Below are 27,769 nucleotides of genomic sequence, written 5' to 3'. Positions count from 1 at the left end.
GCAGCAAGTTCTGCGCCGCCAGGAGGAGGCCGGGGTTTCCGGTGGGGGGAGGCCGGCGGCCGGAGAGCGCGAGCTGAGAAGAGGCGCTGGGGCGGGTTATGCGCCTTCTTCGTGGCACCAACTTGCCTCTCGTCCCGCCGTGGCCGCTCTGAGCGAGCGCCGCTGCTCCTGGCCTGGGGGCCCCCCTCCCGCTGGGCCGGAGCGGCGAGGCACCAGCGGGGCTCGCCAGAGGCCAGCGAGCCTGGAGGGAAGCCTCGGCGACGCCTCGCACTGCCTCTGAGGTGCTGCCCAGCCCAGTGGCCGCAAAGGTAAAAGTGTGAGCGATTGGCGGGGGGAGTGTCCGTTTTGAAGCTTGCTGCCGGGCACAGCCCGCTCAGAGCCTTCTTTGTGCCCCCCGGAAGCCTGATTTGAGTATCCAGGGACTGGTGTAAATCTGGCGGGGGAGTAGCGACAGCAGTGGGGGGCACACACCAGTGACGTGCCATTCAGGGGGAGCTGCTGGCACAGACGTACCCTCCCTATGAAATAATACTTCAGTGGGGGCGGCTGCTGGGGGATCCCTGCCCTCGGGCTAGTTCCGACGGGAAGTTCTTTGAGGCAAGGGATGTTTTGCTCTGTGAAGTGCTGGCTACGTTTTTGGCACAAGAAGTGCAGTCCATGGCCAAGCCTTTCAAAAACGGTTGCGTGACTTAAGCGCCACAGTTCGTATTTGTGCTGAACGCGGGTTGAAGCATCTGATTCATGAATGTGATTGATAATGAATATTCTGTGCCAGGTGTTGCACTGGAAAGACGTGGCCCTTATCGTAATTTGTTTACTTTACTAGCCACACGTTTGTAATTGTAACTCGCCATCTGGAGAAGATGTGTGTACATATTTACAGGATAGCTTGAGGGAATTATGTTGCCTGTTTACATTTGCTGCTTGAGCTTCAGCTCTGTGCACCACATGATCTGTCACTCCAGTGCAATAAATGAAAGGAGGGATGGACAGAGTAAATGGGTGCGAGTAGGAGGCCTGATTCTGCTTTCACCTGCACCCGTTTCACATCAGTGAAATGCCACTGACTGCTATCTTGTGTAGGTGTAAGCAGGAAGAGGATCAGAGCAGTTATTTCAAAATCTTAGCTCCACTCTTCTGTGGTTAATGAAAGATATCAAGAGGTTTCCTCCAAGAATGAGATTCTGTGTTGTTGTCAGTGGTGTATTCCTGGAGATTTCTGACAGGAATACTGGATGTTATTAAATTAATTTGAGGAGAACTGCCAGGCTCGTAAAAATGAAGAACTGGTTTTACTGGCTGTGGCCAGGCACGCAGCTAACTCCAAACTCATTCTGCTAATGCACCTCTAGTCTGACCTCTGGCATTTATGCCTTACTGTGTCAGTCCTAGGCCCTTTTTTTGAGCAGCAGCTGTTAATCATTCCAAATTATAAGTGGTTTTGTAATGGAGTTGTAATGGAGTTAGCTAGCCTTCCAAATTTCTTTTATCATTAGATTGTAGGTCTCCACAGATGAAAGGCTAGTGCAGGGGTTCTCAAACTGCAGGTTGGGACCCCTCAAGGGGTTGCGAGGGTTTTATGGTGGGGTCAGGAGCTGTCAGTCCCTGCACGTGCCAGGGCTGTGTCCTTCAGTCCTGCACCTGGCTGACAGAGCCCCTCAGACCTGGGTGGCCAAAGAAAAGAGGCTGCTGGCCAAGTACTCTGGAGGCAGTGCCATCCCCAGCAGCAGTACAGAAGTAGGGGTGGCATGACATGAGGGAAGGTGGCATGGCATGGGGGAGGTCATCACTTCTTGGGGTGGTGGATAGTCACAGCCTGAATATTTTCAAAGGGGGTCCCAGCAAAAACACATATGAGAACCCCTGGGCTAGTGCATTAATCTGTAGCAGCACTTAGCTTCCTAGTACATTTATTCTTGTTAAACTCGAGCAGTTTTTCCTAGTAGAGGTAAAAAGTAAAAAAAATGTTAAGTGCTAATCTAGCCAGGAGAACTTTTTCCCCCTTGAGAAGAGGAGCTAGCAGTAAAGAGAGAGTTAGTGAACTCTCCATTTTCCATGCTGCAAACCTGATCACCCTGTCCCACAGAAAAACTAAGGGATTGGACCCAGGGGAGCAAAGTTACCTATGAGGTTCCACATAAGAGGCAAGATCCTCAACTAATGTAAATCAGTGTTGTTCCATTTACTTCCATACAGCAACACTGATTTACATCAGCTGAGGATCTGGTCCACAGAGATTTCCCTAACTTATTCCAGGGGTGGGGTTTGCTTTCCTGTGCAATAAACAGAGAGTTCCACACACATATCATGAGGTCTGTGAGGTTGGGTACACCTGTGCATAGGTGCTGAGCCTTTAGCCTTCTGTGGCCCCATGATTCCTTTAGGAGCCTAGGCATCATAGCTTTATTGGAGCCATGCTCCCTGTTCTTCCACCAGCAGCTACTGATATCCCTTCTCTCCCTCCTCCCCCCACCCTCTCAGAATAGGGATTTCAAGGTACAGAGAGGGACAATGAAAAAATTCTTTCCACTTCAAGCTACATTGACTGTTTTGCAGATTCCCATGAGTCTTGAAGAAGGCAGTACATGCTCAGTCCCTCTCCAGTTGAGGATCTCTGATTTTGTAGTATTGAGGAGGAGGAGGAGAAAGAAAGAATGGTAACATGGGTCTTAGAGGATGTTTAGGCCCCTTCTAATTGTAAATAAAGAGCAAAAGCACCAGAAGATAGAGATGAGAATTAATTATTATTACAGATTATTTTTGACAGAAAATGGGTCAATATTTTCAAAAACAATTGAATGATTTAGAAGCTTAAGTCCTATTGAAAAGTAATGGGATTTGTGCTTCTAAATTACTTACGTGCTTTTGAAAATTTGACCCATGATGTGCTGGGCACTGTGTAAGACAAAACAATAAGACCATCCCTGCTGCAAGGTGTTTATCATCCAAAAACAGATGAATAAAAGAAGAGGTACTGAGAGACCTAGTTAATGTAGTGTAGATATGTAATGCTTTCTCCCCTCTTATAGAGAGAGAGAGGTGTGTGTGTGTGTGTGTGTGTGTGTGAGAGAGAGAGAGTCAGTCAGTGTCATATGGTTTTGCAGAAATTACAATGTTGCCTTTCTGGCCACAATAGCACCTCTGAGTTTGAAATATTTCTTTCTAAACACATATGAATCAAAATTTAAAAAACTGAACATCTGACAGAATTTCTTTCTGCTCGTACCTGCGACTGATCTGAAGAAATAAAGCTTGATTCTCTTCCCACTTATAAAAGAGCTCCTTACTAGTGGAACTTCATTGACTTCAAAGGAGTTACTTCGGTGTTTCTGAAATTAGAATCAGGCCTAATGTCTTTCAAAGTAACCTGTCTGTAATAAAAAACAGTGCTCCAAAACTGTATTCTTCAAATTTGCCGTATTGTGCTACATCACTTCAGGTACCATCGAGGCAGATATTATGTTCCATTGTATAACGAAACAAGAAAACAAGTGACAATAACATGACTAGTCTGGTGTGAAGCATCAGCGTGCTAAATGGTACATTTGAACAACAAGGCTGAGATCAAATTTTTCAGATTCCAAATGTTCTTTAGATAGTTCTCCTGCTGTCAGGAGAAATTCTGAGCAAGTGTCAAACTCAGGTCATTGTGGATATTTAGAAGATGCCAATATTAAAGACAGCAGTAATTTCACATAATTCATGCTAAGAATGGGTATTAAAGGATTTGCTATAGTAAAATCATGAAACTAAGCTGTTTAAATTATGAACTAAATGTAAGTAAAGCAGGGTAAAGAGATGTGCTTATTACACAACACTTTCATGGCTACTGTACTTTTTAATTAACATTTTAATTTACTTTGTCTTTGCAGGCAGTAATGTATCATCTCCTCCTCATAGATACATGCCTGCACACTCGCGTGGAATGTAGTTAAAGGGGATACTAAAGCTTGGAACACTGCTTGTGGGCACCAGGAGGATGGAGGAAAAGAGCTACTTTGGTATATCTAGTCAATCAGTTACACTTACATGTAACTCAAGCAAAGCATCCTAGAACACTGTCCAAAGGAAAGAAGATAAAGCAAAGTCGGAAAGGTAGGCTTAGAGCGTTGGTTTAAGCAATGTTACTGACTCAGCAGATGTAACTTGGAGTGGTGAAGATTTCAATACCTGTTTGGAATAATAGCCCTGAAGTATCTGAGTCTGAGCTAAGGTTCAGACCAAAGAGTCCATAAGGAACTCAGTAGTAATATGAGCTGCTTCTTGCTGACAGAGAACTTGGGGGCGTGGTAACTAGATGACGGTGACTGGTGATACAGTATGTTTCCCCTTTCACTGCAGCTTTGCTGAGGCAAACTGCAGGTTTCCCTTGATCCTCTTGTTGTTTAATAGGATCCTTCATCCCCTCTTTTTCTAATGACTTGCAAACATCATCCAGTTGCAGCCACGTTAGCCTAATTTTCACCTTCATGTCCCATGGAAATCAGTGGAAGCTGTGGGTGCTCTGACATCAGGTCACGTTTAGTTAGGAATCCAAATATGAATTTGGATGCTTAACTTTTAGGCAACTACGTTTGAAAATTTGGCCATTAACATTAGCTGGCATGACACAGTAATTTGGAACATACAAGGGGAAGAAATTTGCCTATTGAATCTTGGGTATTGCATCTGAGAGGCGCCAATCAAATAGCTTCACAGGGGGCCTCAAATTTGCTTGAGGGGTAGGATAATCTGGTGGTTAGAACAGTAGTCTGTGTCTCAAGAGATCAGGTTAATTTCCCTGCTCTGCCACAGACTTCCTGTGTGATCTTGGGCAAGTCACTTAGTCTCTCTGTGCCTCAGTTCCCATTAGTAAAAAGATAATAGTTCTTCCCTCCCTCACAGGCAGCAGTGAAGATAAATATATTAAGATTGTCAGGCACTCAAATACTGTAGTGATTTGGGCCATATAAGTACCTAGGATGGATAGAAAAGAACATGCAGACACCTAGGATTGAATAACAGACAGAAAAGTAAAGTAGTTAATTTTGGGTGCATCTGGTTCTGCAGGAAATGAGAAATAAGTCTGTGCATTACATACAGTGAACAAAGCCATGCTTACTGCTGATATAAAGGATTAGCATGTAGAGATATGGCACCCACAAGAGACAACCACAGTTAATCCTTAGGTAAATTAGCAATTTCCCTGCATCCTTTCACAAAAGTAAGATTTAAACTAATTGAGGTAAGGTCAGAAAGTCCAATCCAAATACTTGAGTGTTCCACTAGAATCCAAATACTGCTGAAAGGTTAGAAGCGAATGCAGAAATAATACATACCTTCTCCAGAAACACACACAGGGCAGATCTCGGTGGTATGCTGTAAAATCTCCTGTTTGTTCCTTGAGGCACCATACCAATGCTAAACCTCCAGAAGCTTAAAAGTAGACAAGGATAAAGAATGGATCATTTACACATGCCCCAGTTTAAAACTAAGGCCCTACAACCGGACATGTTTGACATAAGGAGCCCCGCAATTAGAGGCCCAACACACAGCATGTGGATAGTAGACATATGTCCTTCCAAAGCTCTCTGTCATTCACAATAAGCATATACAATGCATCAGAAGAGCTGAATAAGAAGGTGGATGGTACACTACAAAGCAGGTGACAATAGGACTAGATACTAGTTTTAGTCAGCTATTGTCATGGGAAACTCAAGTTGGAAAACCGGAAAAATCAACTCTTATTTATTTATTTATTTATTTAGATTTAACACCAATACAAAAATACCCTTACAAAAGCTCTGAGGTCGCTTATAATAATTATACTTACAATGACAGTAATGACCACGCAGGAGCAATAAACACTAATATACAAATAAAATTAACTTTGCCAGCCAGCGGCATTAAATAATCAAATGGGGATAAAAAGTTTCCTCAGCCAACAAATTAAAAAAAATTGGGAAAGCCCATCACTATTTCTCCTTTCCTTCCCAGGAACATATTCTTATCCTTCTCCTGTCAAATAATTTGATTTGGAGGGAGCAGAAAGAGACACAGAGGCAAGAATCTGACTTATTCTGCAGTACAGTTAATGGAAATAAATCAACAGATTGCATTGTTTGGGGATCAGCTGTGTATTAAGCAAACTGAGGTTTCTGGGTCTGCCAACTGGGGGCAGAAGGGAAAGCTCATGACATTTCTTGAAGGGTGGGTGCCTGGGACTTGGTCACAGCATTATTATTTAGATTGCAGTAGTACCCAAAATGTATTAGGCATTTTCCAAACAAAGAGGTAGGTAACTTGCAAAGACCAATGAAGGGTGGAGGAATGAGATTCCACATACAAAGGGATCAGCGTGACCTCGGGCACACCTTATTAGTTGCAAGTCAGTGTTCAAGTTCACTTAATTTTAATGTTCAACATACGGAGGCACCTGCCTCATCAACTTCCTCATCTCCTCCTTCCTTCCAAACTGTTCCTTAGCTTCAGTTCCAGTGTCCTTACTCTCCTCCTCATGATTTCTTCTCCTCACATATATGAGCAGTTCACTCACATGAGCCCAGTTCCTGCAGAGCATTTGCAGAAGGGCTTCTATAAGGGAAGAAGGATGATGTGGTGGAGTAGGCACCTACCCTCCCACTGCTTCTGTGACTTGAAGCATAGATCCATCTGGTGTGCCTCTCCTTCTTTCACAGACGTGGAGACCCAATTGCACCATGGTAATGTCCTTAGAGAGGATCGTGCATTTCACATAGCGATGAGGAGAGAATTTTGCCTTACAGAGGGTTCAGGTTTTCCAAGAGTCCAGATTTCTGCAGCAGTCAGTATTACACGCCACGTCACCACTGGCCAGAATAACCATTCTGAACCAAATACAACGTTGGATATGTGGATGGAGAGATGAGTCTGAAAGAGAGATACAGCAATCAGTTGTCAGTCTGGCATGCCACCAAAACAAGTTACCTCACCTGTGACCACACCTGCCAAGAGCAGTGGGATCTCCAGATTGCTGGTAATAAAAGCCCAAAGCAAGTTTATGTAAATGGTGGCATGAGAGAGGTAGTTCCTGGATCTCATGTACTGTATTTCAAGTACTTGTAACTCAGGCTCTAACTTAGGTGCAAGAGACAATGTGGAAGCTTCCACAGAAAAGACTGGCAGAGTGCAGGGCAAGAGAGCTTGGGGAAAAAAGATTGACATTAATATAGGTGTATAGTTCATGCTGCTCATGAAGGTTGTAGTTTCATCACCTAGACACAATTATATTGTAGAGATACTTTGCAAGCTTCCCTGCACAGTCAATACACCTCAACACTGACCCAAGTGTTCCCAATATTCCATGCATTCCTCCCCTTAGCAGAGGCTGTACATTGTCACTGCACATATGTCTACACTGCAATAAAAGACCCGCACGGCTGTGGCTGTCCCAGGCTTGCGGGGCTCCAGCTTCAGGGCTATAAAACTACAGTGTAAATGTTTGGGCTTGGGCTGAAGCGTGGGTGCTAAGCCACCCCCCCCCGTGCGGTCTCAGAGCCTGGGCTCCAGTCTGAGCCCAAAAGTCTACATTGCAGTGTTTAGCCTGAGCCTGAGCTTGTAGCCTGAGCCACGAGCCTGAGGCAGCTGATCTGGGCTCTGGGACTTGGTGCTGCAGGGTTTTTATCGCAGTGTGGACATACCCTGTGATGTGAACAAATACCTACTAGGGCTTAGGATACAAAAGTGAAACCCTTAAGGAACCAGAGTGGTTTATGCTCTAATCTCACTGCACCGCTATTCCAGAAGTGCTAACACAGCCAGCAAGTGAATCTGTGTGGCTCAGTACTGAATTCTTCCCTAGCAGGGTCAACAAGACAGCTTGGTGGAACTACATAGTTGGGATGGACCCATCTGGCAGTGACTTGGGTCACTGAAGCAATTATATTCTGTGCATGCTGAATAGAAATTATGCAGAGAATTAGAGGCTAAAATAGGGAAAGAACAAGTTAAAAAAATACTTAGACAAATTAAAAGTTTTCAAAACATCAGGGCCTGATGAAATATATCCTAAACTACTCAAGGAGCTGACTGAGGAGATATCTGAGCCATTAGCGATTATCTTCAAAAGTCATGGAAGACGGGAGAGATTCCAGAGGACTGGAGAAGGGCAAATATAATGCCCATCTATAAAAAGAGGAATAAGGACAACCCGTAGAATTACAGACCTGTTAGCTTACCTTCAGTACTCGGAAAGATAATGGAGCAAATAATTAAGCAATCAATTTGCAAACACCTAGAAGATAATAAGGTGATAAGTAACAGTCAGCATTGATTTGTCAAGAACAAATCATGTCAAACCAACCTAATAGCTGTCTTTGACAGGATAACAAGCCTTGTAGGTAGAGGGGAAGTAGTAGATGTGGTATATCTGGACTTTAGTAAGGCTTTTGATACTGTCTTGTAAAACCTACTTATAAGCAAACTATGGTAATACAACCTATATGGAGCTACTATAAGGTGGCTGCATAACCGGTTGGAAAATCATTCCCAGAGAGTAGTTATCAGTGGTTCACAGTCAAGCTAGAAGGACGCATCAAGTGAGATCCCACAGGGATCAGTTCTACGTCCGATTCTGTTCAGTATCTTCATCATTGATTTAGATAATGGCATAGAGAGTACATTTATAAAGTTTGCGGACGATACCAAGCTGGGAGGAGTTGCAAGTGTTTTGGAGAATAGAATTAAAATTCAGAATGATCTGGAGAAATGGGCTGAAGTAAATAGGATGAAATTCAACAAGAACAAATGCAAAGTACTCGATTTAGGAAGGAACAATCAGTTGCACACATACAAAATGGGAAATGATTGCCTTGTAAGGAGTAGTGTGGGAAGGGATCTGGGTGTCCAAGGGAATCACAAGCTAAATATGAATCAACAGTGTAACACTGTTGCAAAAAAAGCAAACATTCTGGGATGTATTAGCAGGAGTGTTGTTAAGCAAGACACAAGAAGTAATTCTTCCTCCCACTTCGTGCTGATTAGGCCTCAACTGGAGCATTGTATCCAGTTCTGGGTGCCACGTTTCAGGAAAGGTGGAGAGACTGGAGAAAGTCCAGAGAAGGGCAACAAAAATGATTAAAGGTCTAGAAAACATAACTTAGGAAGACTGAAAAAAATTGGGTTTGTTTAGTCTGGAGAAGAGAAGACTGGGGGACAGGGGGCATGATAATTGTTTTCAAGTACATAAAAGGTTGTTACAAGGAGGAGGGAGAAAAATTGTTCTCCTTAACCTCTGAGGATAGGACAAGAAGCAATGGACTTAAATTGCAGCAAGGGTGATTTAGGTTGGATATTAGGAAAAACTTCCTGTCAGGGTGGTTAAGCACTGGAATAAATTGCCTGGGGAGGTTGTGGAATCTCCATCATTGGAGTTTAAGTGCAGGTTAGACAGACATCTGTCAGGAATGGTCTAGAAGATAATACTTAGTCCTGCCATGAGTGCAGGAAACTGAATTAGAAGATCTCTTGAGGTCTTTTCCAGTCCTACAATTCTATGATTCTATAACAGAAAGGGTGTGAGGATGAAATCAGATAAAGTACCTAGTAATGGCAGAATTCTTTATCATCACAAATAATCCCTTGCAAAGATGCCACCAATAAAACCACCATTTGAACAAAGATTATAAATGTATCAACATTTCATGGGAAAGGTTGGACAAAACTCTGTATAGAAGCAATTATGTCGGATCTGACCATTGTCTTGTTTGTCCTTCTGGACAGGTTAGATACAGAACTCTGGTTCAGGCGACCTTCAGGTATGAGTGTTACCAGTGGCCCTCATCTGAACTGTCCCGCCCCTTGGCTTTCAATACATGTTCTTCATGGTTATCGCTGCCCTGCAGGGGGCAGGACTGAATGATCTTAACGTGTACCCAAAAAATGAAGACATTTGGATTTAAAAAATTGTAGCTTAAACAGTGTAAATATTACTTTAAATTAATCTTTGGAAACTGGTTAATTCCCAAGTGTACAGCATGTCACCTGGGGACTGGCTGTTTTTCTAGAGTTTTGGGAGTCCAATGCCAGGGAAGAGCAAGGCCTTCTGGAAGGGCTGGGTGAGGAATCTAGGGGTGGAAAAAGTTGTTACTTGGCCTGCCATTCTTCAGCTAAGAACCACCAGCACCACCTCCTCCTCCCCGGTCTGCTGTCCTGATGTGACCCACTTCCTCCCATTATTAGTTCAGGAAGCAGCTGCTTGTGTGGGAAGCAGGCAAGAAGCAGTATTGAGCACAGAATGGCCTAATGCAGGAAAGAGTTACCGAGATCTGTTCTTGTGTACAGTCAAAGTAGCTACAGGCTGGTGGTGCATGAAAAGGCCATTGGCATCTCTCTGAGTTGCACAATGAGCCTGGGATTTGTTATAACTTTGTGTACACACAGTTTATGTTAACAATAGTAATAATAGTCAGGAGCTGCAGTAAAACATTAAAATCTCCCAACAACCCAAATGTTCTCTATGTAAATCATTAGAGTCTTAGTCAAGTTTGAGTCTTCAGAAATAGCCACACCAAAAACCCAGTGACTGTGTTTCCTAGCTTTCTCTGGTTATTTAAGTCCATAAACATGTTTAGCTCAGTTGAAGCCCAATTTTACCCTTTCTTATCCTAAAACACTGCTGAAATAGCAGTGCTGTCACTGATGCAGAGGCGGCTCAAGACAATCTGCTGCCTTAAGCAAAACTTCAGTGTGCTGCCCCTCCTAGAACAGACTTTTGAGGTGGGAGGATATGTTGAGCCATCTGTTGGTTTGGTGGTACCTAATTTGCCTCTAGATAGAGCGACCCTTGCACTGATTCAAAGCCTTTCTGTTCTTAATTAATGCTGAAATACACCTGCAATCTTGGTCCTGAAATTCCAGGCTCTGTTGCTTCTCATAGCAATTTCAAGACAGTGGGTCTCATTCACAACTTAAATGCACCTGTTTTATACCACTTTAACTCCAGTGACCTCCCAGGAGTTACTCCCCAGTTACCCTGCTGTGAGGTCAGAAACAGATCTAGTGCTCCTAATTGCCAGAGCACTGCAGGTCACAGGTAGCTTGAAGAACTTTGATAACTTTGTGACAGCCCCCATCCATTGATTAGATACATAGAGTACAAAGAATGCATGAAAAAGGAAGGAAATGGGGGTGTGGTTTTTTTCTTCCTGTGTAGCCTATAAACAGAAACCAAACTTTAAAACTCTACAGAGAGAATAAATCTAACCACAGTGGGGGCACCCATTATTTTCAAGTTGCCATGAAATATTCCTAGATATCATGTGATAACTCTACGCAATACAATGGAATTCCCATCTCACATAGTAGGATCTTGTAGTATAGTGTGTGCTAGCTTAGAACGTTTCTCATGCATGTAATCAATAACAATGTCATCTTCTGTTCATACAGTTACTGTTACCCTGAAGGACTCCACAGTGGTTCACAAACTATGGGCTAAATTCTTTTCATAGATCTGGTACCCATTAACTTAATTGAGAGCTGGATGCTTGCTGCAGAACATAGTTATTCCACCTGGATTTTGTCCGAGATACCAGGATTAACACCCATACTCTTAAAAATGTTAAGTGGGAATTTAACTGGTCACCAGTGGCCAAGACATAAGGTTTGTGGTTCCTCTGAATGGACTGCATCTGACATCAGTGGAACCCCCGGCCCCTCGCAGCTGAAGTCCTTCCAGGGATATCCAAGTTCTCATTTTAGTTTGATTTTCCAGATCTTCGGCTGTGCACTCTCGAGATTTGCTGTCAGGCAAAACAACTGTAACTGACCTCTGTGGTCAGGGTTGATAGCTTTTAGTTATACACGCTGGACTCCATTCTGCTCTCAGCTACATTGCTGAAGCCCAGCTGCTTGGGGGAATTTCCCCCCATCCCTGATGCTTGTGAGTGGATTCGTTTTTTGTTAAATGTGTACTGGGAAGGATCTTGAGCGGTGTTCATGTCTTTATGAATGGGAAACTCTCAATATGCTTTTTTTGATCAACTGTGTCCAACGCTCGCAGCCTCACTGTCGAACTTATTACCTCAAAGAAGTCAAGAGACCACAATCCACACTTGTGGGAGGAGTGGGCGGGGACAGATTCTCTGCCTTATGCAACTCCCTTTGGGCCTCTCAGGCTGAGGAACAGTAGGGAAGGGACAGTAGCTGCCCCGATTGCTCCTGCCTCCCATCAAGGTCCTGGCTGGAGGGGTAACAGTGGGAGGCACGAGGGGAGATGAGGCCCTGGAACTAGGGTAACCAGATGTCCTGATTTTATAGGGACAGTCCTGATATTCGGGGCTTTGTCTTATATAGGTGCCTATTACCCGCCACCCCATCCTGATTTTTCACACTTGCTATCTCGTCACCTTACCTGGAATGCATTCAAATACTTCCATTTAGAAATCATAGGACGTGGCTCTGGGAACACTCTGAACTAGTCCAATACACATTTTCCACTGAATCCAGTCGTCTCTGAGAGTCATGATTTAGAGCCTGGAGGGCCACAGGTTGGATGCCTCTGCTTGGGACACAACAGATTTCAGCTCTAACAAGCTGCAGATACACACATGTCAAACAACATCTTCAGATGAACTGCCCTGAAATTGAGCATTCTACAGACATTGGTACAATAAAATATCAGTAAATCTGGGAAGGGCTTGTAAACTCGAAACAGACCAAACAAGACTCTTTGGTGTGTTATCAGAGCTTTCTGTTCTTGGTGGGCTGGCCTGGAGAATCCCCTTGGGTTTGTCAAAGGGTCAGGGTTAAACCCCGTACAGAAAGTGTAGGGGAGCTGTTCCACTAGAGCCTGTGGATCATCCGATATCCATATAGGATCGTGGGGGAGATCCACACAGAATTCCCATGCCTCCACACCTAATCCAGAGCCCCTGTCCTCCTCTTGGGTTGCTGACAGTGGAAACTCCCTCACCCATTGCTGTTTGAGAACTCCATTTGAAGTGTATGTGTGCTGTGGTGGGTAGGTGGTTTTGATTTCGCAGCATGGAAGGCGACTGAGGCTGAATTAGCTGGGTTTGTTGTTGCTGGGTTGAGGGGATGATGTGTTCCCTTGGCCCTCCCTTTCTAGAGTTCTCTCCACAAGCAGAGCTCTGGATCCATGGAGGGTACTTCCACAGGGTCCAAAGTGGAGGGGGGGAGGCAGGATCGGAGCCTGGATTCAGTGGAAATTGTTGACTCCCACTCTGCACAGGATGGAAAAAATATTGTGAAGAATCCTCTCGGTGCATTGATCTTGTAAGATCCTGTTCCCGATTGTGACAAAATCTGACTGGCCACCCACAAAGGGATATTTGGAGAAGCTTGCGGGGTAGGCTGTGCTAGGCACATGATACTGTATTTAAAGAGCTGTGACTCAGTAGAGTTACTGCAGTGATTATCATACTTTAACTTTATTTAGCACATTTCTCCAGAAGAATCTCAAGAACAAGTTTCTGTTTACACTGTGTGATGCCTTGTCTGGATTTTCACAAGTCAGTGAGTTAGACTATAAACTAGTATTCTAGGTGAGGCTGGGTATCTCTCTGTAGGATTTCAACACCTTCTGCATTGTTGTATTAACTCTGAGCCTAGTAAAATAAACATAGTTTGTCCTGCCTCCATGGTGCTGTCCACATTGGGTTTTTTTGTCCCAATGTAACTACACTAGTTCAAACTCACAGTGTAGATGCACTGCACTAATGTAAGTCAGGGCTCACTCTCTGTGACTTCCCCAGGTGAATTATTAGGGTAAGATGTACAGGGGCAAGCACTGGTGTGCTATGATGTGCAAATAGCTGGAGTTTGCACAGGTCTAACTACATCAGTGTAGCTACATCGATGCAGACTTCTATAGCCTGCCCAAGTTGGTGAGAGCTGAGGAGCAATTGCTGCTAGGGAAGGACACGATCCTGTTCTTGCACTGGATTTACAGCAGTGAAACGCCAGTGACTTCATTGGAGCAGCTCCTGATTTACTCTAGCACGAGATGTGTCTGAATTAAGACTGCCTGGCTAGTATCCTACAGACAAAACAAAACAAACAAACAAAAAAACCATGGGATGGGGGGGCTACATTGTGGGTTTAAGGCATGTCCGTCCTAGTGGGGGTGATGGGGTGGCTGCACTGCAGGGGTAGCCATTGGGGAACTGCAGAATTCCTCCAGACCCTCTGGAGGCGTGCATGGTGGAGTGGCAGCCCACCGCCAATTTGAAGGATATAGTATGCATCCCCACTCACTCCAGCTCAATGTTGATGGCTGTACTGAGAGGAGCAGGCCCCACCCTCACTCCACCACCTTTGGGGTGGCTAGTGCCACTTGGGTCAGCCTGCAGCATCGCTACATTCAGGGAGTGCAAGCACTGTAATTGTAGCTGATCCCTGTTGCAGCAACACCAGGAAGAGAGAGGCTCCTCCAGCCTCTTTCTGTTCTCCCTTACCCACTCACACAAGGCCATCACAAACAGCCCCCAGTTATGTGTGGGTTTTGCAGTTATAAAGCTGCTCAAACCGGAGTCCTGCTGAAAACCCACGGAACAGAGTAGGATCCATTAGGGGATCCATCTAGACTGGCCGTCAGTGGCTGAACCCAGATGCAGAGAAGAGTGTAATATGTCATGTGAAATAAGCTGCCTGCTGGCGGTAAATTGCTTTGCTCACCCATTCTCACCTCTACTCAATGACTGTCATTAGCCCTCAAGTACCCGGCTTTCATCCACCTCCCCCATTGTTCTCTATGCACTTGTATATCTATGTTTCCTATTTACTGTATCATTCTACCTCTGCATCTGACGAAGTGAGCTGAGTCTCACGAAAGCTTATGCCTACAAAAATTAAATTTGTTAGTCTTTAAAGTGCCACAGAACTCTCGTTGTTTTTGCTGTATACAGACTAACACAGCTACCCCTCTGGAACAGTTTTAAATATGTTGCTTATCAGTTTCATAGAATGTCCCATGTTACTGCATTATGTGAAAAGGTAAATAGAAGCACCTGATTTACCTTCTCTCATTATTATGTACACTGCTAGCAAGTCCCCTTTCTAACTTAGACAGGCTGGATAGTCTGTGCAGAGCAGTGAGGGAACAAGATGTAATAAGCCTCCAGTGAGTCATTAGGGACTCTCCTTATGCAGGTAGATTAATAACTACACTTACCAAGTGGCATAAACTTTGTGGAACCCAAAAAGATGGAGTCTTCACAAGAAAGTAGTGACTCCCATATTCCTTCCTACCATAAGAATCCTACATAAGGGAAAAAACATTGACTCTACATGCAGCGCATAAGGAAAATGGAACTTAATTAGAGGAATGGTGTAAATAGCTGGAATACATTATTAGGTGCAGCCAGAGATTGGATTAGATAATGAGAGGCCCAGAAGAAGGGTGAACTTGGGCTATTCTATTCTATTCTATTCTACTCTTATAGGTTCTTATCTCACCCTCATCACCATAGCATCTGATCACCTTCCAGTAGCACATTAAGCATCATGACTGATGTCTGCCACCTGTGGTTCGTTCTCTCTCATCGTTTCCCCAGAGGGAGAATGATGTGTACAGTGGAGTGTTATGTTTTGGTAGGGTTTTGTTTTGGGTAGTTTTTTTTTCCCCAACATACCAGCTGTTCTGTGTTTGTTAGGCCAGGCTAGTTGAAAAAATGTGCCATTCATTTGGAGCTAAAATGGGCAAGTTTGTGATGAGCAGGCTCCTGAGAAAGCTTGGTCTCTTGCACAGCTGTGGTGGACGGTTGCTTTCTGCCAGAGGGGAGGAGTTGTCAACCACACTCTTCATTTGAGACTTTTAGGTGATTATTTTAGATATGCTGAGCTCAGGCCACTGAGTATCTTGAAGATAAGAACAGAGATCTTGAACTTGACTTCATATTCTACGGGAAGCCAGCGTAGGGAGTAGAGGACAGGTCTGATGTGCTTGCGGTAACCATCTTGCTAAGGAGAAGTGCTGCTGGAGTTACTTAAGGGCTGATGGCTTCCTGCCCAGATTTATGCCATTACTATAACCCAGACAGAAGTGATAAAGGTGTGACTAACTGAGACCAGCTCATCATCCACCAGGATGGGACAGAGTCTCCTAGCCAAAAGGAGATGTAGAAAGCATTTCTCACAGATGCTGCTATGTGAAAGCTTAGTGTCAGCAAAGAATCCAGTAGCACTCCTAAGCTATTGACTGAATTGACCAATTGGGTGTGTGCCTTTAGTTAAAGGAGACTGCACCTTGGCTGCAAACTCTTTAAATTGCTTTCCTCTGCCCACCAGCAGAGCTCAGCTTCAGCCAGCTGTTCTTCATCCATGAGCTGCTCTCATCCAAGCATTGGGCCATCTTGGTGGTAGTGGTGTGGTCATATGTGGTGGAGAATAGGTAGAGTTGTGTATCATCTTCATATTGCTGGCACTTGAGTCTATGTAGTTTGACCAGTTCATCACTGGCCATGGTAGATGCTGAATAGGACCAGAGAGAGAATTTATCCTTGTGGAACTCCTTAAATGAAGGGTCTAATAATGGAGGTGCAATTTCCTGTCACTGATCTTTGGAGGTACCGCTCCAGGAAGGACTCAGACAATTTCAGTGCATTATCCGAGACCTCTGCCTCCTCTCTTAGACAGAAGAGCAGTATCTCATGTTCAAAAGTGTTGAATGCTGCAGAGATGTCCAGGAGGAATGGATGTATGCCTCTATCCATTGATAGGAGGAGATCATCTATCAATGCCACTAAAACTGTTTTTGTCCCAGGTCCTGGCCTGCATCCAGATTGTGCCAGGTCTAGGTTATTGACTTCAGTCAGATGAGCTTGTAGTTGGCCTTTGACTAGCATCTCTATGAGCTAGCTCAGGAATGGAAGGTTTGAGATACTGTGTGGTAGTTGGCTGGAACCAGTGCATTTGGGGTGGTTTCTTCAATGTTGATAACACTACTACGAATTGGAAGAAGAAAGGGACAATTCCTTCACCAAATAAAGCATTGGTTATTTTAGTCATGAATGGCACCAGTTGCTCAGTATAACTGGGTTCAGAAAAGAATTAGATAAATTCCTGGAGGATAAATCCATCAATGGCTGTTAGGCAAGATGGGCAGGGATGCAGCTTCATGCTCTGCATGTCCCTAAGCCTGTGACTGCCAGGTGCTGGGACTGGATGACAAGGGATGTATCTTTTGATAATTGCCCTGTTCTTTTCATTCCCTCTGAAGTGTCTGACACCACTCACTGTCAGAAGACAGGATACTGGGCTAGATGGACCATTGGTCTGATCCAGAATGGCTGTTCTTATCTTCTTTTGTCTTTTTGTGAATGGGGCTTGTAGATGGAGATTTGTTGTTCCTGTCTGTTTTTGTTATTCATCTTCAGACTGTTGATAAAGTTGGAGAGAAAAGGCTGTTAATTCTTACCTAGGGCTAGATCCTGTGAAAGATCTGCCTAGGCTCACCTCTCTGCTCCCCTAGTCTCTAACATGCCTCAAGGACCATTCACTGTGACACTCACAACGTTCTAGTGACTTGAGTGAATGCTGAGAGCCTGGCAGACCCAGTATAGGCATCCACAGGAGGTGGGCACACCACAGCCGCATGCATGCTCAGCAGTGTGAGTTACCGATCACCACAAAGATTCTGCTCTTGATAAGGCCATCTGTTCATACTGGAACCTTAAAGGAGCGTGAAGTGTGTGTGTTTGTGGGAAAGGGGGTGTTGAAGGAATTCTTCACAGTTACACTGAAATATAAATAAATGCGGAGAAAGACATACAGGAAAAAGAAATGGTGGGAAGGACAGAAAGACAGCCTGAAGAAAGCAAGCAAGCAAGCCAAGTTTTCAGCTGCTGGCCTTTGATTTTGTGCCTGCAATGTGTACGCCCTAATATTTGTGGGTGTGATAAGTGCATCTGAATTATGTGCACCCTCAGTGAATGTCACTTGGACTTCTAAATACATGGTTGCTCTTGCAGAATGGGTACATAGATGTCCAAATGACTAATTCTACCCATTCATAATTTCACCTATAATTTTATCTTTTGTAGTTTTTTGCATTTGTAAAATTGTGAGTGTGAAAACAGAGTCTAGTTAAGCCTGTGCTGAAAATGTGACTTGAAGGACACATTTTGCTCTCACATAAACTAGTGCAGCTGTCACTGAATTCAATGGGAGGTTTGCTCTTGAAATTGAGACCAGGATTAAGCACATAGGGATGGTTACGTGGGTTCAGCTACATTATACTTGGTGCAGGAATTTTGCTGAGGCATCAGGAAATGGCGGTTGTAAGCTGTTTGCATACCCTGCCCCAATCCTGGAGCTGACTGGAGGTCATTTTGGACCCTAGCATAATGTAGAGCAGTCCTAAGGCTAAGTTGCTACAGCGTTATGGCCATTAGCAATTATCACACAGCTCTTCTCACTTGCCTAACCACCTCTAGCCTGCCTGTGACATGAAGGAAGGCTGAGGATAGTTAATATAGAGACAGCTACGCTGACTGTATGCCACCTATGAATTTCCCTTTTCCTGAGGCCATGCACCATGTTCAAAAGCTATTCCTGAATTATCTTGTTTTATTGCACATACCTGTATGGTTTTTAGTGTATTTATCAACCTGTTCCGAAGCTAGGGCATTCCTGATCTAAGAGTTTTGCAAACCAAGAACAGAATAGTACTTCCTCTGCATGTTTCCTGAAAAAGGCTCTGCCACAGCAGTTTGCATGTGTATCCTTTGATGACTGTGCAGTTCCAGACTTTCAGGTTCAACAAAACACATGACCGTAAGACTGCAAACAAAGCTGGTTGCTATTTCCTTTGCTATTATAACCAAACATCCATACAGCAATAGCTAAACTGCTCCTTTTAGAGAGAAAGTGTTGGAGACTGCTCTATGCATGAACAGTTCCATTAAGAGGGAAAACGGAGTTATAACTAACACAGCACCTGGATGCAGATTCCTGTCTTACTTTAATCCAGTAATAGACACAATGCTCTTCACACTCTGCTGCTAAAATAAAAATAAAAAACATGGATAAAGGATCATCATGCTTCACTTTCAATGCAATAAAACCCAAGTGTGAAAGCTATTACATAGGAGATGGCTTTGAATATGCTGTTGCACAACAGAGACCTCGGCTGTGCCTGTGCAGCAGTTGCCTAGAGCTCCATGAGGCAGAAGTGTGTATTGTGTGCTTCCCTCCATAGCTGGCAGGGCTATGACCCAGTCTCACCTCCACTTTCTTTGCAGCACTCTTCGGTCTACCCCCCTTGCACACCCATACATTCACCAGCCCCAGTGCTGTAGATAAAGAGGATGCACTGTCTGATTTTTAAAGCACCTGCTTTAATTCTTTATTTTTAAAAAGCAATATTTAAAATAGCTGAACAAGATGAACATACGCTATTATCTGACTGATCTGTAGAGAAATCACTATGGTTCTGATCCTGTTTCAGTAGGATTTTAGCCAAGGGACTAAATTCAGCCCCACCCCTAGTAGCACAGAGATGAAAATTGCCCTTCTGCACCACTGGGGGTTGCTGCCTCTTATCTTGGATTCTACCTTTGGGGAGGGCAGCTGGAAAAGGAGTTGGCAAATAAACCATGTGGTCCAGACACACTTACTTAGGCTGAGTAGTATCTGAGTCTGCAAAGTGTTCTATTGACATCACGAGGCTTATTCGGCATGAGGAACAGGAACAAGGCTGGTGAAATCTGGCCCTGAGTTAACATGATTATGATTTGCGGCTATTAATTGGGGTTTAATATAAGAAAATATTAAAGCGTTTTTCAATGCTTTATCTTTCTGCTATCAGTGTTTTTAAGCTGTAGCCAAATCAAGGCGGTTGTGTTTCTAGCAGAAGCTGAAATTGTCTTTAGAGTAGTCTTCCATGATTAAAATCTCACTATACCACTATCTTCCTACAGAATGAAGAGACATAAGTGTCCCTACAAGTATCCCGTGAGACAGAAGATCCTGATCCTGTTTTTAACAGTGTGGCTGCTTGCACTGCTGAAACTCCTCAATGTTGAAAGACTCTTACTCCCTCACAAAGGTATTTATTTAGTTGAGTACTTTTTAAGCACCTCTTCCTATGTTAGAAACAAGTACAACCATTTTAGAAATGACTCCCAGTATGAAATTAACTGTTCATATATATATGAACAAGAACCCGGTGAAATTGGCAAGAGTTTAGAGATAAGAAGAAAAGATATAATTGATTTAGATGATGAAGACGTTATAGCTATAACCAGCAATTGTCAGGTGTATCGTACACTTAGAGAATACCACCTAAAGCCTGTTTCCCCAGAAGAGGAAAGTTTCCCATTAGCCTACTCTTTGGTTGTTCACAAAGATGCAATAATGGTTGAAAGGCTCATACACACAATATACAGCCGTCAAAATATTTATTGCATCCATTATGACCAAAAGTCAACTAATACTTTCAAATGTGCTATGGATAATTTAGCTAAGTGCTTCCCCAATATTTTCATTGCATCTAAATTGGAGACAGTGGAATATGCACACATTTCTAGACTCCAAGCGGATTTTAATTGTTTGTCTGACTTGATAAGGTCATCAACGCCATGGAAGTATGTTATTAATTTATGTGGTCAAGACTTTCCTTTGAGGTCAAACTTTGAATTGGTATCTGATTTGAAGAAACTCAATGGAGGAAACATGCTGGAGACTGTAAAGCCAAGTAGCAGCAAAAGGGAACGTTTTACATATCACTATGAACTTATGAGAGTGCCTTATGAATACATGCAAATGCCTGTAAAAACCAACATTTCTAAAGAACCACCGCCTCATAACATTGAGATTTTTGTAGGCAGTGCCTATTTTGTTTTAAGTCGAGCATTCATCCAGTACACTTTAGAAAACTCTCTTGCTAAAGATTTGTTTGAATGGTCCAAGGACACTTATTCTCCAGATGAACATTTCTGGGCAACCCTTGCACGTGTGCCTGGAATACCTGGGGAGATTTCAAGGTTAGCGCATGATATAACAGACCTGCAAAGCAAGACTCGCCTGGTGAAATGGAATTACCTGGAGGAGCACTTGTATCCACCTTGTACTGGTACCCATCTTCGCAGTGTGTGCATCTATGGAGCTGCAGAATTAAGATGGCTTATAAATTATGGACACTGGTTTGCCAATAAATTTGACTCCAAAGTGGACCCTGTTCTAATAAAATGCTTGGCAGAAAAACTTGCTGAACAACAAAAGAAATGGGTTGATTTGTCTTCTGAAAACTTTTTCATGCACAGAAGTTCTGCAAATGTTTCACTATAGCAGTACTCTACATTCAATAGTCAGCGTTATCCGGAGTCTGACGCTCCACTGCCTTGACTTTGTACAGTCATTTATGAGTTGTAAGATGCTCCAAAATCAGAATGCTCCTTCTGCACAAGTGTAAATGAACTACACAAGGTGCAATGGAGAATCAGGCCCCCAGACGTGAAGTTATATGTCATGCCTTTGAAGGATCATTGTATAATTTACCATAACAACAATGTGTCCTTAATATCTTTCAAGGTGGTTCTTATAGAAATCAGATCTACTTTTGAATGGTTTGGGGGGGGGCCCGGCCTGTGGTAATGGAATGTTTCAGATTGAGCCTGCTTGCACAATTGCTAGGATAATTCCTCATGTCTCTCCTCCTCACACCCCTCTTCTTCTTCTTTAAAAGATTTGAAACATAGGAAGGAAGATGTCCATGTCTGCTACCTCAGGGAAGCTGGAAGGGAAAAAGCCCAGCTTTTGAACGAAACTAAAATGTGTCTAAAGAGAAAAGGCTGATGACCATTGAGCCATAGGGCTGATCCTGTGAACCCTGAGCACCCAGTCAGTAGGAGATGAGGGTTCTTAGCCTTTTTCAGGATTGGATCCATAACAATGATTTTTACAATATGAATATGTTTGGATGATATAAGGGAAGAGAGCTCCCAGTACCTTTCCCACTGCATTGGAAGTAGCAGTGTTCTTGCCCAGCTGTCTGTCACTATATTTAGTTTTCTTTGTTAATTTTATGCTTCCATATACTTTTTCATACCTCTAAATTTTGTGATGGTTGATAGAGGCAGCATTACGCATGACAGTTCTTTGAAGTCTGTACATATTTAGCGGCTCTGGCACTTTTCAGAGCTCTACCAAACAGAAATCAGTGCCAGAAAATGTATTATTCTAGTTCAGTTGCCATCTCTTCCATTAGGAACATCCTGCTGCAAAACCACAGTCATTCAGGTCGGAGACACACCATTTAAGGATGGTGCACTGGCTCAATGTAAATACACTACTTAACAAATGCAGCTTCTAATTAACATTCAGCAATTTGGTGTTACATTAAAATGCAAAGTATTGACAAGTCCAGATTTTGCCCAAGCCACAGGCCCAGATCCTGAGTTGGGGCTGAGAAGTGCTCAGGAAAGGGCTGTGCAGAGGTGGCTTTAAGCCTCCTTTGTGGTTTCCTGATCTGGGTTGATTGATGCCAGGCCAAGCTCCCACTACAATTTACAACAGCTTGTTTCAAATTGCTTTGGCTTCCAATGGCCCCAAGGGTTATTCTGGCAGCCAGGGATCTTGGAGCATGAAGGAGCCCTGGCCATCTCCCTTCTCTCAGCTATGCTCCCTATACTGGAGGCTAGGAGAAGTGGTGGCATAGGAGTCCCTACAGCAGCTCCTGTAACCCCAAAGTCCTCCTATGCAGGGGGACATCATCTGGGACCTGGATCTGTGACCAGAAGAGATTGTAATGTCCCAACACAGCCCAGGATCTGTTTTGCAGTGTTCAGTAACAGTATTGCTCTTGCCTTTATCTACCCATAAACTGCTGCAGTAATGATCATGCCCTCTTGTCTTGTTTAGAGGCAGGGACCAGAACTATCCTAGATGCACAGTACTTGTGCAAAATGTTTAGTTGATTACATAAAATTGTGACTCAAACTGGCAGGATCGAGGACATACATACTTTGAACAAGTGATTCAGTCTTAGCTTTAGCACACAGGACAACCATGGACTAGTCATAGTGGTTTGAGAATGGCACTGAGTGTCAGGAGTCCTGGGCTTTTTCCTCCCAAATCTGCCACCAACTTGCTGCGTGAAGTCTCTTAACTTCTGTGCCTCAGTTGCCCCATCTGTAACATGGGAATAATGCTGTTTAACCACCTTTGTAAAGCATCTAGAGATCTGTGGCTGAAGTATCTATTGTGATTAAAATGATAGATTATAACAACTTCTCACCAAAACTATGTATGATGTCTATAAAATGTATGGAACATAGATTCCCTTGATGTTCTGGTTTTTCACATAAATAGGAATATTTTTTTTAAACTACATTCAATTTAGGCTGGTAGCCTGCCACTACTCCTTTGGTGGTGTTCTGGTTTATCATGATGATATCGTGTATGGGGACTTTCTAGAATGTGAATTATTGATTGTATTTACAGAGTTGTTCATTATCTCGTCTGCATGTGGAAACTCCAGCATACGTAGAATTATCCTGTCATATCATGAAAGGCTGTTAGGGCTTCGGAGGGTCAAAATTAGGCTTTGTCTACACAAGCCAGTTTGCACCAGTTGAACTAAATCAGTTTAATACCACATCTTTAGTTAAGCCACTATGAATCTATGTGTAAACAAGTCATTATAGACTTCCTAGAGTAGACCATGAAACATAAAGGAATGTAGAGGTAATGCTGACTGCTGAATTAGTGTCACTGGGCCCCCATCATGCTACACGTTACTGTGAAATATTTGTTTGAAGTGAAATACAGGGTGTGCCCAGTCACAACACTTCAAATTGTAAATATCCTGATGAATATTTGTTCTTTTTGAAGATATAATCCAAAGCCATTCTACCTTGTGGCATGAGGGCCTACAGAATGTTTTCAAATACAGTCTATCCTCAAAATTTAAGACCAAATTTCTGGATTATTTTTCTCCCTTATTTGTAAAACTTAACATTGGCTATAGATCTATATTTAACACACACACAGTATATGTCTATACATGCAGTGTTGATACCCATGGGATAGTTCTATGATAAAATATTTTTTAAAAATCACACTCATGCATCTTTGAGATCATCACCTGCCCCCTGCCCCTAATCCATCTCTCTCTCTCTCTGCTGGGACTTGTTTGAAATGACTGGCATGACCCATTTGTGGCTTTGCCATTCACGAGAAATGTGGCCATATCAAATGTATTTATGCTGATATAAACTTTAGTGTGGGCAGAAACTTAGCATACAGACAATTATTAACAGGGTATTACACTTCAATGGGGAGTTTTTGCAGTTCTTATTAAACCCAGAAACTTCCCCCATCCCCTCCAAAAAAGCCTTCTATATAAGTCCTTGTCTGTCGCATTTTCAAATGGAAAATATATTTGCATCATCAGATGGGCTCCCATATTTCCATCCCATTAAAGACAAGGGGCCAGCTCCTGGCCCCATTCCACCTTCTTTGACAGCTCCAGTAGCACAAAGCAGGTGGAAAGCCAGTTTTAACTAGCTAACTGGGGATTTTCCCAGAGAAGGTGTCATGGCAAGGATATTACCAGTGGAAAGAGGGCATGAACATTGCAGAACATTGCTGCAGCTCCTGGCTGCTAGAACAGCTGTTGCAGACAACACAACTTAGAGCAGTACTCAAGTTGCTACTTGAACCTCCCAAGCTGAGCTGAGGCAGAAGAACTAGACCCCGGGAACAGGCCAAAGATATTTTTAGTGGCTGGAAATGGGGGAGCTTGATAAAAGTGGTAACTATGTTCTAATTTGAAAATGTCATCAACCAAACCTTATGTAAGAGGCATTTTTTAAGGTGGAGGAAAAAGTGACCAGTTTAGGAGGCCAAGCAAACCTTCTTGATGGAAGGCAGTACTTGATGAGCAGCTCCTTGACTTTATTGAGAATTTGCCACAGATTTCATCAAAGGAAATGATTGAGAATGCCCCAGTAAATCTGATTTGAATGTAACAACATCTAAAATTGTATTGAGTCTCCTCTCTAATATAGTTGAGTTGTGATTAGTATACACAATAATAAAAATGCACTTTAATTCACTTGAGAAATATGCATGATATTCGCCAGGGTGGACATCTGTCCATCCCCCACTCCTTTGTGTCACTCTCTATCAGACGTGCAATTGATCAGAGGCAGCTATTTACTATAGTAACTGCCCCTTTTAATGGTAGCATGATTGAAAAAGTGTGGTACAGATGAGAGTCCGAAACAAGACCCTGCATCCAAAAACCCTAAATCTTGTGAAAGTTTGGATCCAAAATTTGCAGCCCAAGGTCATCTCAATTATTTCATAGTGTGGTCGCTCAGCAACTACAACTCAAAGTATTTAAACATTCTTCATCCACTGTCACCTACACTGTCCCCATCTCACAGTTAAGAATGTGAAAATCCCTGGATTGATCATAAAAGAAGGCAGACATCACTGGTGAGTTAAGGGTGCCCTGCTACTAACAACTCCCAAATGGGTATGATGCTAGGTGGGCTCTCCTCTGAGCTAGTTGCTGAACCTGCATGCAACTCCTCCTTTTGCTAAACCAGTGATCTAACCCTACCTCCCAGCTGCTAAACCTGTTCACAGTCACACCCTTGATGGGTTCTCAGACCCAACCCCAACCTACCAAATCCACCCATGAGTCTCTCATCCCACCACAGCCTTCTTGAAATTGAGAGGTCAGAGAAATGAGAAAGTGTGAAGGAAAAAACAAAAAATCACAGAAGATAAAAAATTTCATGGCTTTGGTAGGAATTTACTTGGTTCATTGAAAGGGGATTTCTGGAGTTTGGCAGGCAAGTGAATCTGCAGGTCTCTTTGGCCCAAGTCCTACAATGACTGAGGCACATACTTAACTTTAAGTGCAATGGGACTACTCATGTACTTAAAGTTAAGCACATAAGACTTTGCAGAATTAGTGTCTCCAATGGCCCAAATCTTGATTTCATAGACGTCAATGGCAAAACTCTTATTAATGCCAATAGAACAAAGCTTTGGACGATCGGTCCCAAGCTGATTAATTTCCAGTGATGTCAGTGGAAAGAATCATATTGACTGCAAGGGGCATTAGATTGAGGCTTTAAAAGTTTAGCCAGCAGATTGATCTGGTTTGAAAAAGAGTGACAGACAACATTTGTATAACTTGTCATGCTAATAAATGTATTGGGGTGAGGGTGGGAGGAAGATTGTGAATATAAATGTGTGGTTCTCACTGTTAATATTTTCTTTGATGTTGGAATAAAAAGGATTTTAAAAGGAAGATTAGCAAATATAGAAAATGAACACACGTTCTATATTTGCAGTTTTAAAAAAAAGTCTCGGTTGAGAATTTCCATGACTGCTACATTATTATAGATTGTGTCATTTAAATCAGAATGTGGACCCAGGAGAAAAGCATAATGCAAGAGATGAAAATGGGGAGTAGATGGTACCTTATTGTGCATTAGCAGTGTGACCTTCATTTTTAAGTACAGGGATAGCATTTGTTGATGTTTTTGTAGAACTTAAATAGCTCTTGAAGGTAATGATTTATGTATATGTGAAAATCATGGTTTCCTTTTCCTTTCAGAATAATGTAATCAATGTGTATTTTATTCTGCTTTCTACTGAAAATGTTCCTGTGCTTTTTGTGTTTCAAGTGAATAGTTTGACACTCCTTTCCTTGTAAAGCTTTCCAAAAATGTGTCACTTCTCTTTGATTTCAGTTGGCGACACCTTTTTGCAGCCACAGTGCTGTTGTAATGTTTGTTTCCTCAAATCAATTTTCCACTCTGTGGTATTTTACAGGATTTCATTTTATGTTGCTCTTGATGAAAAATCAAGTGGGCTTTGAGATCTCTTTCTTTTAAGGAATGGCAGTAAGTGGATGCAGTATGCATAGTTTTAAATGCACATTCTCTTTTCAGAAGTCAGTCCATCAATAATTCATGCTGGAGATGTAGACAGAATGCTATGCTGTACACTGATCTCAGGGGCATTGCAAGGGACTAGGTCAAAAGACAAGGAGTATATTTTATATCAGTGTAACCACTCACGCTTGAATGGGTTAATCAGTTTATAACTGTTACTTAGGCCAAATCCTGAGCGGTCAGTGGGACTGAGTTGCAGGTGGATTGGGCCATGCTCACATTCAGATTAATAGCAAAAGTTCACATGATCTCAACAGAAGAAGAATCAGGCCCTATGTCTGGTTGGAGCACATGTATATACATGCGAGTACAGTCTGCCTAACTGCACACCATGCATTTTCCTCAGCCAGTCCCTTGTTCCTCAACTCAAGCCACTGAAGAGATATAAGGCTGAATTCTGCTCCAACTGTCTCAGATGGATGGTCCCACTGCAATCAGTGAAATTATTGTGCAAATAAGACAAGCAGAGTTTGGCCCATGGATGGTATTTCTACAGATAGGACAAAATCCCAACACCAGAAACGTCCATGAGCATTTTGCCACTGTTTTCAATGGGATTGGGATTTGGCTGTCAATGCACAAAAAGTATAAAAGTCTTCAAAAACATTCCAGTGTGTGTGGCAGTCTTTTTCACAGCACTGTACAGATGAGATGGGTAGTGTACCTGCTAGGTCTGCCCCTAGGAGAGAGGGCTCTCGTACGGACACAAGAATGCAAATGTGTAACACTGCACAACAGAATATTATTCCAATAGCTGATCATCCTGAGCTGATAGGCTGAGCACTAAACAGAAATAAAAGAAAAATTGGATGAAAAATGTGTTGCCTTTTCCTTTAGTCTGAAGTTCATGAAATAACAGAACGTGATCCTGCACT

At 43.0% G+C, this 27,769-nt stretch overlaps 1 protein-coding gene across 1 annotated transcript; it reads left to right on the top strand.

The window, feature by feature from the left end:
- Positions 1 to 27,769, top strand: GCNT4 (glucosaminyl (N-acetyl) transferase 4). Its single transcript, XM_067568740.1, has 3 exons — positions 1 to 308; positions 3,873 to 4,095; positions 19,896 to 27,769. The coding sequence occupies exon 3, from the start codon at positions 19,897 to 19,899 to the stop codon at positions 21,262 to 21,264; it is 1,368 nt and encodes a 455-aa protein (XP_067424841.1). The 5' UTR covers positions 1 to 308; positions 3,873 to 4,095; position 19,896; the 3' UTR covers positions 21,265 to 27,769.

This window comes from Emydura macquarii, unplaced genomic scaffold (genome assembly GCF_026122565.2).
Source record: "Emydura macquarii macquarii isolate MOO-44397 ecotype Brisbane River unplaced genomic scaffold, CSIRO-AGI_Emac_v2 contig_2897, whole genome shotgun sequence".
NCBI lineage: Eukaryota > Metazoa > Chordata > Testudines > Chelidae > Emydura > Emydura macquarii.
The sequence above is the reverse complement of the archived record's forward strand: the minus strand, read 5'-3'. Positions and strand labels throughout refer to the sequence as shown.